The sequence below is a fragment of the Aquarana catesbeiana genome, linkage group LG04 (genome assembly GCF_042186555.1).
Source record: "Aquarana catesbeiana isolate 2022-GZ linkage group LG04, ASM4218655v1, whole genome shotgun sequence".
NCBI classification, from domain to species: domain Eukaryota; kingdom Metazoa; phylum Chordata; class Amphibia; order Anura; family Ranidae; genus Aquarana; species Aquarana catesbeiana.
This window is the reverse complement of record NC_133327.1, coordinates 667567535-667580755: the sequence shown is the minus strand read 5'-3', so window position 1 is coordinate 667580755 and position 13221 is coordinate 667567535. Positions and strand designations below refer to the sequence as shown.

Genomic DNA, 13221 nt, shown 5'->3' with positions numbered 1-13221 from the left:
ATTCTGCATTAGGGAAGTTGCTCTTCTTTTTTTCCTCGGTTAAAGCGGAGCTCTAGTCAAACAGCTACATGCAGTTTTAAAGTCAAACTTTATGATTTTTATATATATATATATATATATATATATATATATATATATATATATATATATATATATATATATATATATATATATATATATATATATATTTTTTTTTTTTTTTTGTTGTTGCATTGGTCCAGCCCCTACCTGAAGCTAAAAATAGTTGTAGTAGTTAGCGCTACTACAGTGATAGCAGTGATCTTCTGGGTCCTGTGCCAAGTGCCTTCCCTTCTGCATGGTAACCACAGGGGGCTGCTTGCTCAGCGGTGCCGCCATTCCCAGAACAATTTGTATTTTTTTTTTTAAAGTGGTGTTTAACCACTTAAGCCCCGGACCATTTGGCTGGCCAAAGACCAGAGCACGTTTTGCGATTTGGCACTGCGTCACTTTAACTGACAATTGCGCGGTCGTGCGACGTTGCTCCCAAACAAAATTGACGTCCTTTTTTCCCCACAAATAGAGCCTTCTTTTGGTGGTATTTGATCACCTCTGCGGTTTTTATTTTTTGCTCTATAAACAAAAAAATAGCGACAATTTTGAAAAAAACGCATTATTTTTTTACTTTTTGCTATAATAAATATCCCCAAAAAAGATATATAAAATTTTTTTTTTTTCCTCGGTTTAGGCCGATACATATTCTTCTAGATATTTTTGTTAAAAAAATCGTAATAAGCGTATATTGATTGGTTTGCGCAAAAGTTATAGTGTGTACAAAATAGGGGATAGATTTATGGCATTTTTATTAATATTTTTTTTTTTTTTTACTAGTAATGGCGGCGATCAGAGATTTTTATCATGACTGCAACATTATGGTGGACAGATTGGACTCTTTTGGCGCTATTTTGGGACCATTCACATTTATACAGAGATCAGTGCGATTAAAAATGCACTGATTACTGTGTAAATGTGACTGGCAGTGAAGGGATTAACCAGGAGGGAGCGTTGCAGGGGGTAAGTTTATTCTAGGGAGTGATTCTAACTGAGGGGGGGGGGGGGCTATGTATGACACGACACTGATCACTGCTCCCGCTCCAGGGAGCGGTGATCAGTGTGCTGTCACTAGGCAGAACGGGGAAATGCTTGTTTACATTAGCATTTCCCCGTTCTTCCTCTCCGTGAGATGATCGTAGGTATCCCCACGGACATCGAGTCTGCGGGACCCGTGGTTGAACTCACGGAGCTTGCAGCGGGCACCTGCTATCCAGGCCTCGCAAGATCATGTACAATAACATGATTTTGCGCAGCGGAGCCAACCTGCCACAGTGAAACTGCGGCGGCTGGTCCACAAGCGATTAAAGGGGTTGTAAACCTTCATGTTTTTCACCTTAATGCATCCTATGCATTAAGGTGAAAAAACTTCTGTCACTGACCAGCCCCCTCGTTTCACTCACCTGAGTTCTGTATTCCCCTGACGGAGACGCGCTCTTCTCTCTGCCTGGGGTTCTCAGCTCTTGATAGTAAAGATTGATCGCAGCCATTGGCTCCCGCTGCTGTCAATCAAATCCAATGTTGCGGTGGGCGGGGCCGAGTCCTACATTTGGCACCGAATGCTGGACTCAGGAGCGCGCCCGCAAGGTAACCCCCTGGGAGAGCACTTCTCCTAGGGGGTTATACGATGCGGGGAGGAGCTACCAACGCCGCCAGGGGACCCCAGAAGTCGAGGATTGGGGGGCCACTCTGCAAAATGAACTGCACAATGGAGGTAAGTATGACATGTTTGTTATTTAAAAAAAAAATAAAAAACAAAGCTTTACAATCACTTTAAGGCTCGGTTCACACGGGGGCGACTTGTCAGGCGACCTAGCCGCCTGACAAGTCGCCTCCCGTTCTGTACAATGGAACCGTTCTAATCGGAGCGACACAAGTCGCTCCGACTTAGAAGGAAGGTTCCTGTACTACTTTGGGGGCGACTTGCATAGACTTCTATACAGAAGTCGTCTTGCAAGTCGCCCCGGCAGTCGTGTGCAGGTCGCCTCGGTGAGGCGACCTGCAAGTCGTGCCGCGTCTAGTGTGAACCGGCACTAAGGCTCAAGGTTTCTTACCTTAACCACTTCAATATCGGGCACTTTCCCCCCTTCCTGCCCAGGACAATTTTCAGCTTTCAGCGCTGTGACACTTTGAATAACAATTGCGCGGTCATACAACACTGTACCCAAACTAAATTTTTATCATTTTCTTCCCACAAAGAGAGATTTCTTTTGGTGGTATTTGATCACCTCTGCAGTTTTTATCTTTTGCTAAAGAAACTAAAAAAGACCAACATTTTTGAAAAAAAAAAGATTTTTTTTTAGTTTCTTTCATAAAATTTTGTTTTCCCCTTCACTGATGGGCACTGATGAGGCGGCACTGATGAGGCGGCACTGGTGGGCACTGATGAGTTGGCACTGATGAGTTGGCACTGATATGTAGAATTGATGGGCACTGATTGGCACTGATAGGCGGTATTGATTGGCACTGACAGGTGGCACTGATGGGCAGCACTGATGATTAGGTACTGAGAAGTACTGACAGGTGTTACTGCTGGGCAGTGATTGGCACTGGTGGGCAGTGATTGGCACTGTGGTGGGCACTGGCACACTTTATTGTTGTGGCACTTCTGGGTACTGATTGGCAGGTGAATGTTACATTTGAGGGGTCTGTGCTGATAATCAATGTGCTGATTATCAGCACAGACCCCCCCCCTGTGACAGGGAGAGCCACTGATCGGCTCTCCCTGTCAGCGCAAACCGAGGAATGCCGTTTACTGGCACTTCCTTGTTCACGCGATGATCATCTGTGTATGGTCACAGCTGATCACGTGGTAAGAAGCCTCTGACAGAGGCTTCTTATCATGATCGGAGATGCGGGGTGTCAGACTGACACGCCGCACTCACGATCGCCGCAATGCGCGCCCGGGCATGTTATCCTGCTGGAAGTTATATGACGCCCAGTCAGGATAACAGAACCACTTCCTGGCCGTCAATCTGCTATAGGCCGGGCGGGAAGTGGTTAAAGGGTAAGTTCACCTTTTGTACACTTTTTTTTTTTTTTTTTCTAAATTCCAGCTCCCCTATGCACCAATATAGCATACATGTACTTTTTTTGCAAAAATATCAAAGCTTTCCATTAAAGTGATTGTAAAGGATCGTTTTTGATTTTTTTAAAATAACAAACATATCATACTTACCTCCACTGTGCAGCTCATTTTGCACAGAGTGGCCCCGAACATCCTCTTCTGAGGTCTCTCAGCGGCTCCTCCCCGCATCAGATTACCCCCTAGGAGAAGCGGTTTCCCGAGGGGGTTACCTTGCGGGCATGCTCCTGAGTCCAGCATTTGCTTCCATAGACACGAATTCTGGACTCGGCCCTGCCCCTCGGCGCAGGCGTCGTTGGATTTGATTGACAGCAGCGGGAGCCAATGGCTGCGCTGCAATCAATCTATCCAATAAAGAGCCGGGACCCCGTGGTGAGAGGGACAGCGCGTCCCCGTCAAGGAGATGAAGGGGCTCAGGTAATTAAAATTGGGGGGGGGGGGAGCTGGGGGTCGGTGACTGCCAGGTGTTTTGAAAAAAACACGAGGGTTTACAACCCCTTTAAATCTACAGTCACTTCCTTTTCTTGTCCTAATCCATGTTTCCATTAGTAATGTCTTTCTTCCTGATCAGACTGTAGGTCATGACACAGGAAGGAGTTGACCAGCTGCACGTTTTTAAAATGAAATGCAATCAATCAGTGATCACTTTTCTCACTAAATACACAATATACAATCAGATTGCATAGTGTATGGCCATGTTTATTTAAAATTACTAGTTGCACTTTCCGTGCCATTAATTGTTAACGGCACACCAAACAGAGAAGCAAACACACATTTTGCCATGTAAATAAAAACAAGAGGCAAATGCTGCAAAACACACAGTAAAAAATTGATTTTTGGTGCTGAAACCGATACCGAAAATGAAAAATACACTAGGCCGAAAATGACTGTTTAAAAAAAATATTTTTATACATTTTAAATAAAATGTATACATTTTTATATAACACATTGCTAATAGCATTAGCAAAATTTCCATGCGGTGCACCTTTAGCAGATATGATGCAGGAGATGGTCAGAGACTACGGACATGGTACAGGAGATCAATGCAGCCTCACCAGTGCCTGTCAAATGCAGCCTCACCAGTGCCTCTCAGATGCAGCCCGCGTGTGCCCCTCAGATGCAGCCCGCCTGTGCCCGTCCTGCATCCTTCCAGTGCCCATCATGGAGCCTGCCAGTTCCCGAATCAGAGCGGCGATCTCTGTGTGGCACAGAGCTGCATTTGAATTGCCCGGGTGACAGTAACGATGTCCCGCCTCCTGTAATCACGTCACACTGATTCAGTGTCCCACCATTTGATCAGTGTGCCATCTGTCACAGGAGGCGGGACATTGTTACTGCGGTCTGTGTAGTTAAGCTCCGTGACACACGGAGATCGCTGGGAAGATACTTCCTATCCATGGATTCCTCCATCTCCACATGCTTAAAGGATAACTGAAGACAAAACTTTATTTTTTTATTTTATTTACGACCACAACATACAGGGATATACAATGTAATACTGACATATAATCACACACATGGGTTGGACTTGATGGACTTGTGTCTTTTTTCAACCTCCTCTACTATGTAACACGTACTCATGCAAATGCTCCGATACTTGACCCAAAACCTGGGTAGTCAGGGGTGATCATTGTGGCGGTGGGGGGAGTTACAAGCACCAGTCTCCCTGTATAGATTTCAATAAAGCAGCTGACAGCCGCTTCTCCTCCTCTTCCTCCCGCAGCTTTCTGCTGCTTTATTGAAATCTATACAGGGAGATCTTTGCTTGTAACACCCCCCACCGCCACACCGATCATCCCCGTCTGTCCCATGTGTCCTCCTCTGTGTCCTTCTGTGTGTGCTCCTCTGGTCCCCCTCCATGTCCTCTGTGCTCCTCCGGTCCCCCACTGTTCTCCTCCGCCCCCCCCGGATCTGTCAGGATGGAGAGCGGAGGAAGGAGCTGGTAAATCTGTCATTTACAAGCTCCTTCCTTTTATGAATGCACAGTGATCACTGATTGTCCATTCATAACTGAGCAGAGTAAACTGTTTACGATTTCTCAGCTTATGAATGGAGAGGAGCCTCTGTCTCTTTTCTCTGCAGCTGAGGCTGCAGAGAAAAGGACTGGATAATCTCTGTCCTCAGTCCCTTTCTCTGTCTCAAAGGGGAGATGTCAGGGGTCTGTTTAGACCCCTGATATCTCACCAAAGCCCCCCCCCAACAGGGCTGATAAAAAAAAAAAAATTTTAATAAATATTTAAAAGGTAAAATTGTCAAAAAAATAAATAAATAAAATAAAAAAGCACTAACACCATCCACTCCCCCAAGAAAAGAAAGCATTGTAAAAAACAAAAAAACAAAAAAATTAATAAATTGTAAAAAAATAATTTAAAAAATTGTAAAAAAAGAAATAAATAAAAAAACTACTGACACTGTCACGTGACATGAAAAAAAAGTATTGGTATCGGCGAGTACTTGAAAAAAAGTATTGGTACTTATACTCAGTCTTAAAAACATGGTATCAGTACAACCCTAGTTATAATAACCCTACCTTACTTTATCCAAAATTTAAAAAAAAGTTTTGCCTATAGTTCTACTTTAAGACCAAAGAGAGTATAACACCTGCACAGTTAATCAGGGTGATATTGTGACATAAAGGGTCAGCGTAACTTGATATTTAACCATTTGCCCTCCAGATGATTTTACCCCCCCCCCCCTTTCGTGACCAGGAAATTTTTTGCGACGCGACTCTGCGTTACTTTAACTGATAATTGCGCGGTTGTGCAACACTGTTCCCAAATAAAATTGATGCGCTTTTTCCCACAAATAGAGCTTTTCTTTTGGTGGTATTTGATCACCTCTGCGGGTTTTATTTTTTGCCCTATAAACAAAAAAAGACCGATAATTTTGAAAAAAAAAAAATATATTTTTTACTTTCTGCTATAAAACATATCCAATAATAAAAGGTATAAAATCTAATTTCTTCGCAAATTTAGGCCAGTATGTATTCTGCTACATATTAGGTCCCATATAGCGGGACTGTGATATCGTGGTGGACAAACTGGACACTGACTGACACTTTTGACACATTTTGGGAATTTGTATGCCATTGATAAGAAAGGATATAGTCTGCAGGACCTATGGTCTCACTAGCCTGTGGGGGTACAAAATACATAATAACTTGAGGTTCTTGTAACACTAGTGGAAACACGACAATCAGATGCTCTACATGTTTCGTGGCTTCTGCCACTCGTCAGGAGCAGGGGCGTGTAGTTTCTATAAAATTGAGAAATTATAAAATTATATAAAAATTTTTTTGAAAAAATGGAAACCAGTAAACCTATAAGGGCAAGGTTTAGGGGTACAATTGGAACCACCATAACCAAGACCTACTTACTCAGGTAGGGCCTGCTGAAGGAGTAATGGCGAAGCCCCACAGACAGTCCGGGTCCTGCAGACTATATCCTTTCTTATCAATGGCATACACCTTATTCTGTGGTGAACATGGGAATTTTAAATATTTCCACCAAATATTTTTACTATTTGATATGACCAAGTTATTACCAATGTAGAACCATCATTGTGATTCATACACACTTTTATTGCTATCAGCATATGTATTATGAACTGTGCTCAATAGTGTTATTACTTTTGTATGTCAATATTACCTGTGCTAATTTGAATATGTATGTATAATGCAATGTGCAATCAAATTCCATTATTCACCCTACTATTCTCTGGGCTGTCATATGCTTCATACAAAGTCCCACACTCCTGGTATATGGTTATATACCCCCTTTTTCCTAACCATCAGGGGCGATCAAAGGGTTAAATGTGTGCCTAACCAGTCTTTTGGTGTACTGTGTTAGGTGCTTTTACTAAGGGAAGTAATGGATTTTATTCCCTGCTTTGTGGGGAAAGAAAATCTTATTACTTACCCACTGACAGGACAGGGCTCTGCCTTGTTTACATAGGCAGGGCTGTCCTGTGTAAATTCATGACGATCGCCGGGTGCTGGCGGTAATCCATTGGCCGGCACCCGGTGATCGACATCTGCTGTGTTCAATCACAGCACAGCCGGGTTGCCGGCGGCGTGCGCGTCCCTTACCTGGAAGTGACAGATCAAGTACTAGGTTCGTGATCTGGCGCAGCCAAGCCGCCTTGCCGCCATATATCTAGGTTATACGGTCAGCAAGCGGTTAAGGATAAATGTCCATATAATCCACCCCCCGATCGCAGCGTTTGGGAATAGCGTGTTGTGACTGTTGTGTATTTGCATTTGCACCATACTAATAATGCACATTTTTCCTCCCCATAGCTCCATCCAAGTCATATGTCAAATCAAAAACATTTGAAGGTGAAACCGCGCTGCATCTTGCAGCCAAGCGTGGAAGCGTACAGTGCGCTAAACTTCTCCTTCGAGCTGGCGCTGATCCAAGCGATTTGACCAATGACGAAACAACGCCACTTTTCTTAGGTAAGAAAATAACGCTAAAACTTAAGCCCCAGTCCCCACTGTGATGCAACTTTGCATGCGACTCTTGATGCATAAAGTCGTGTGACAATTGAAAACCATTTATTTCAATTGCGGCTGTTCCAATCAATGCGACTCAAGTTGCAGCAAATTTTACATTTCCTGCACTACTTTGATGCGATTTCCATGCGGCTTGTGTGCCCCAAACTCCTAAAATCGCATTGAAAGTCACACTGTAAATCGCACAACGATGGGGTTGCAGCAGTGTGGACCGAGCCAGTGTTTGTGAACTGTGGAGAAGGTGTTTTTACTAGGGGGAGACATCGATCAGGGTGCAGGGTGAGGAGAGTTTCTGAGAGGACGACTGGAACAACTTTAGTTCTTCTGCAATGAGCTTTGAGGATTCATTACTCCACTGTGCCTGCAGCTACAGAGGTTAAGGAGGGCTTATTTTAAAGCTCACCTACTGCTCAAAAAGGGTTATGTAAATACCTAAATGACCAAAGCTCAGCCACACATGCACCAAAGAAACAGCGGATACGTAATCAGGCTGGCATATACTGTAGGTCACGTGGTCTCTACCAGTGGTTGATTGGCCAATGAGCAGATCTTATATGTATTGTGTAGACTGTATGTATTACAGTGCCTTGAAAAAGTACTCCTACCCCTTGACGTTTTCAACATTTTGTCATGTTACAACCAAAAAAGTAAATGGATTTTATGTGATAGACCAACACAAAGTGGCACATAATTGTGAAGTGGAAGGAAAATGATAAATGGTTTTCAAAATTTTTTACAAATATCTGAAAAGTGTGGTGTGCATTTGTATTCAGCCCTCTTTACTGATATCCCTAACTAAAATCTAGTGGAACCAATTGCCTTCAGAAGTCACCTAATTAGTAAATAGAGTTCACTTGTGTGTAATTTAATCTCAGTATAAGGTCGGGTTTACACTGGTATGACACGACAGTCGTACCACTTTGGATCCAACTTTGCCCTGCGACTTGAAGTCCGACTTCAATGAACAGGGATCTGACTTTGATCCCCAACAATACCAGGCACTGTGTCTGGTATGAATCTTTAGGGGGAACTCCAAATGTTAAAACAAAAAAAACGGCATGGGGGTCCCCCCAAGATCCAAACCAGACCCTTATCCGAGCATACAGCCTGGCAGGTCAGGAAAGGGGGTGGGGATGAGCGAGCCCCCCCTCCTGAACCGTACCAGGCTGCATGCCCTTAACATGTGGGGGTGGATGCTTTGGGGCAGGGGACTCCCCAAAGCACCTTGTTGCCATGTTGATGAGGACAAGTGCCTCTTCCCGACAACCCTGGCCGTTGGTTGTTGGGGTCTGCGGGCGGGGGGCTTATCGGAATCTGGAAGCCCCCTTTAAGAGACACCGGAGCTGCTTAATAAATTACTTTAAAAACCTTTTGTACTGTGTTTTAATTTTGACACTTTTTTTTTTTTTCTAGGTGAATGGGTAGGGGTACAATGTACCCCATACTCGTTCACATAGGGTAGGGGGCCAGCATCTGGGGGCCCCTTGTTAAAGAGGGCTTCCATATTCCGATAAGCTCCCTGCCCGCAGCCCCCGACAACCAACGGCCAGGGTTGTTGGGAAGAGGCCCTTGTCCTCATCAATGTGGGGACAAGGTGCTTTGGGGTGGGGGGAGCAGGGCCCCCCTACCCCAAAGCACTCACCCCCCAGTACGGTTCAGCGGGGGGGGGGGGCACTCACTCGTCCCCACCCTCTTTCCTGACCTGCCAGGCTGTGTACTCGGATAAGGGTCTGCTATGGATTTTGGGGGGGACCCCCATGCCGTTTTTTCGCCAACCTTGACGTTTTGAATACTTTCAAGTACAGTGGAGGGGTTTGGGGTCTTCTAGACCCCCGATCGCTTCATAAAGAGTACCTGTACACTGCCTAATACTGTCACAAGGGATAATTACATTCCTTGTGACAGCAATAACCGTAATAAAAAAAGTGTACCTTTTTTTTTTTTCCTTTTTAAATGTACAGAATATCGGCAGACAATATCGGCTATCGGCCTGAGAGGTGGCTGAAATATCAGTATCCTGGAGCAGTGTTTCTCAATTCCAGTCCTCAAGGCGCACCAACAGGTCATGTTTTCAGGATTTTCATTATTTTGCACAGGTGATTTGATCAGTTTCACTGCCTCAGTAATTCCCACAGCCATTTCATCTGAGGGAAATCCTGAAAACATGACCTGTTGGGGCGCCTTGAGGACTGGAGTTGAGAAACACTGTCCTGGAGTATCAGGAGTGTTGTAAGAATTACTGATCACACAGATTGAATGAGACAGAAGCATGGAGATCCTTGCACTGCAGCTTTATCTCCAGCAAGGAGAACCATGAGCAGCACAGTAGTGGCATCACCAGATCTCACTATAAATTGTGTGAGACTAGCAGTCAGAGGCAGCAGTGCTTTATATTATGTACTCACACTGCAGGTATACAACTATAAGGCTACAAAACAGGACTGCTTTGGCAAAATCACAGATAGGAAGGGCACTGCTTTTTTTCAGGAGGAATTCAAGATAAAGGGTAGATTTTGTCAGGGTATTGCTTAGGCACAGTTAAAATCTAGATGTTTCCCATAAGACAGGAAATCTTAATTTTTTAGTTCAAATCTACTTTAGAAACCCAACTGGAAGAGTGATACCCCTTAGGATTCAGTGCTTATGGGTTGAGCTGAGATTGACAGTAGGGGGATGGTTGACTTTCTACAACCTTCTCCCATCTCCCGACTGCATCTCTTTACCTCTCTCAAGGCTCTTCTCCCCCGACAGCTCAGTTTGGCCGGACAGCCAGCTCTAGGAAGGGTTCTGGTCATCCTAAACATCTTACATTTAAGGATTATGGAGGCCACTGTGCTCTTAGGAACCTTAAGTGCAGCAGAAATGTTTTTGTAATCTTGGCCAGATCTGTGCCTTGCCACAATTCTGTCTCTGAGCTCTTCAGGCAGTTCCTTTGTCCTCATGATTCTCATTTGCTCTGACATGCACTGTGAGCTGTAAGGTCTTATATAGACAGGTGTGTGGCTTTCCTAATTAAGTCCAATCAGTATAGTCAAACACAGCTGGACTCAAATGAAGGTGTAGAACCATCTCAAGGATGATCAGAAGAAATGGACAACACCTGAGTTAAATATATGAGTGTCACAGCAAATAGTCTGAATACTTAGGACCATGTGATATTTCAGTTTTTCTTTTTTAATAAATCTGCAAACATGTCAACAATTCTGTGTTTTTCTGTCAATATGAGGTGCTGTGTGTACATTAATGAGGAAAAAAATGAACTTAAATGATTTTAGCAAATGGCTGCAATATAACAAAGAGTGAAAAATGTAAGGGGGTCTGAATACTTTCTGTCCCCACTGTGTGTATATATATGTGTGTGTGTATATGTATGTATAATATAATATAATATATATAATATTTTTACTAGTAATGGGGGCGATCAGTGACATACAGTGGGATTGTGATATTGCGGGGGGGGGGGGGAACAATCGGACACTAACTGACACTTTTGACACTCCTTCACTCCTGGGAAGGAGTTAAACATAAGGGGTGATCAAAGGGTTTAATGTGTGCCTAGCTGGTGTTATTTTACTGTGGGGGAGTGGGGGTGTGTTTGACACAGAGACACAGGAACCATGTCTTCCCTCCTGACAGAATGGCAATCTGCATTGTTTACATTCTGCCTGTGTATTGAATGATCTGCGGGTGCCAGCGGGGCATCGAGTCCATGGTAACGGGCAATCTGCGCTCGCTGTGAATAATCATAAATAGTGCCCACTACCCAGAAGTGCAGGATCACGTAGCTTATGTTAGAAGCTGATTGACTACCATGTACTGTACAACTGAACCAGATTCTGAGTGCTCCAGTTTTTTTAAATGTCCCCTAATGGGTCATTCGATTTGTCAGGATCCTCATAAAACGCTCATGAACTGGTTGGTACCATAATAAAATGGGTTGTCTGTATTTCATATCTGGAAGTTGAGCCTGTGTCAGGGTAAATGATATTTGTTTTACTGGGTGTACTCATTGCTATTTTAACAAAGTGGGACAAGAGCAGGCTTATCCCATGTTGTTCAGTCATCCATTTAACAAATGACTGACCTCTGCCCTTTAACCCCAGTAGTTATCCAGAGGTCAGGATGATGCTTTTTTTGTGGTCATATTTACAACCGGTTATCCCACCGCAGACCTCAAATGCTTTTTGCTGTGCTTGTCAATGTCTTTGAATGCTCTTTAGCTGTGTTTTTTTTCCCACTGTGTCTTATTTAGATAATTTGTGTACATCCCCCTCAAACCCATCCAGATCTAACCTCTGCCATACTCATTATTCATGGAGATCTCAAAACACAAATTTAGCAGTATACCAGCTAGATCTAAAATGCTTACAAGACATTGACGTATGCCTGACGCCCAATTTATTGTGGAATGGTAAGTTGGGGGATTTCGAAGGGAGCTGGGAATCCCCCATTTGTTTAGTGACCTCCTCCATATAATGTCCCTCCTCTTAAGAGCTGTAGTTGCTCAGATTTCATCTACCACACCACCTGCTGCAGAATTCAGGTATTGCAGCCCAACTGTAAAAAAAACGCTCTTTCTCTATTGTAATATTTCCTAAATTGTGGAGGCACGTGTCCTTACTGTTGTTGGCACATGGCAGGATTCATGATCTATGTGCAGGGCTGGCATTATTAGTATTATACTAACTTTACTATCAGGCACCAGCGGCAGTCATTAAAGTTCGTAAGATTTAACCACTGCATGTGTTGTCTTCCCTTTGGCTGACAGTAGGCCGAAGAATCTGGTCAGGTGATATTGGTACACCGTTGGTCTGAAGCTGGCCATACACCTAGAAATTATCTGCAGATTTTCTTTGGTTAGATGGAAAAAGTGCAACAGATTTCTCCATGTATGCTAAACTGTGTGGATGGAGGAATCTCCCACTGGGCCAAGCTTCAGTATCTTGCTAGGCGGCCCCGCTGGCTCTCAACCTAAACAATGCCTGCACCCAATCAGAATGTTCAGGTATTGTGAGAGCCATTGGGGCCGACTAGCAAGATATGGAAGCTTGGGCCAGTGGGAGATTCTTCCATCCACACAGTTCAGCGTAGATGGAGGAATCTGTTCCACTTTTTAAATCCGACCATAGAAAATCTGCAGATAATCTATAGGTGTATGGCCAGTTTAAGCCAGGGGTCTCCAGACTTTTCAAAGGGCCAGTTTACTGTCCTTTAGACTTTAGGGGCCGGATTGTGGCCAATGGGGTAGAAAATGTCCTGCGCCCAGCAGTAGTGTGAGTAAACATAGCCTTAGGGTTGACGGTCAGTAGGGGGAGGAGTAGTGTCCCATCATTGGTATTGGAGGAAGGAATAGTGCCCCATCATTGATATCAAAGGGAGGAATAGTGCCCCATCATTGGTGTCAGTGGAAGGAATAGTGCCCCATCATTGGTGTCAGTGGGAGGAATAGTGCCCCATCATTGGTGTCAGTGGGAGGAATAGTGCCCTATCATTGGTGTCAGTGGGAGGAGTAGCGCCCCATCATTGGTATTGGTGGGAGGAATAGTGCTCCATC

At 44.1% G+C, this 13221-nt stretch overlaps 1 protein-coding gene across 2 annotated transcripts in view; it reads left to right on the top strand.

The window, feature by feature from the left end:
• Positions 1–13221, top strand: part of ASB3 (ankyrin repeat and SOCS box containing 3) — a 248972-nt gene that overhangs the window by 11201 nt on the left and 224550 nt on the right. For both annotated transcript variants that reach the window (XM_073628560.1, XM_073628559.1), the window contains exon 3: positions 7452–7610. In XM_073628560.1, coding sequence (XP_073484661.1) covers positions 7452–7610 — 159 coding nt within the window. The remainder of the gene's footprint in view (positions 1–7451; positions 7611–13221) is intronic.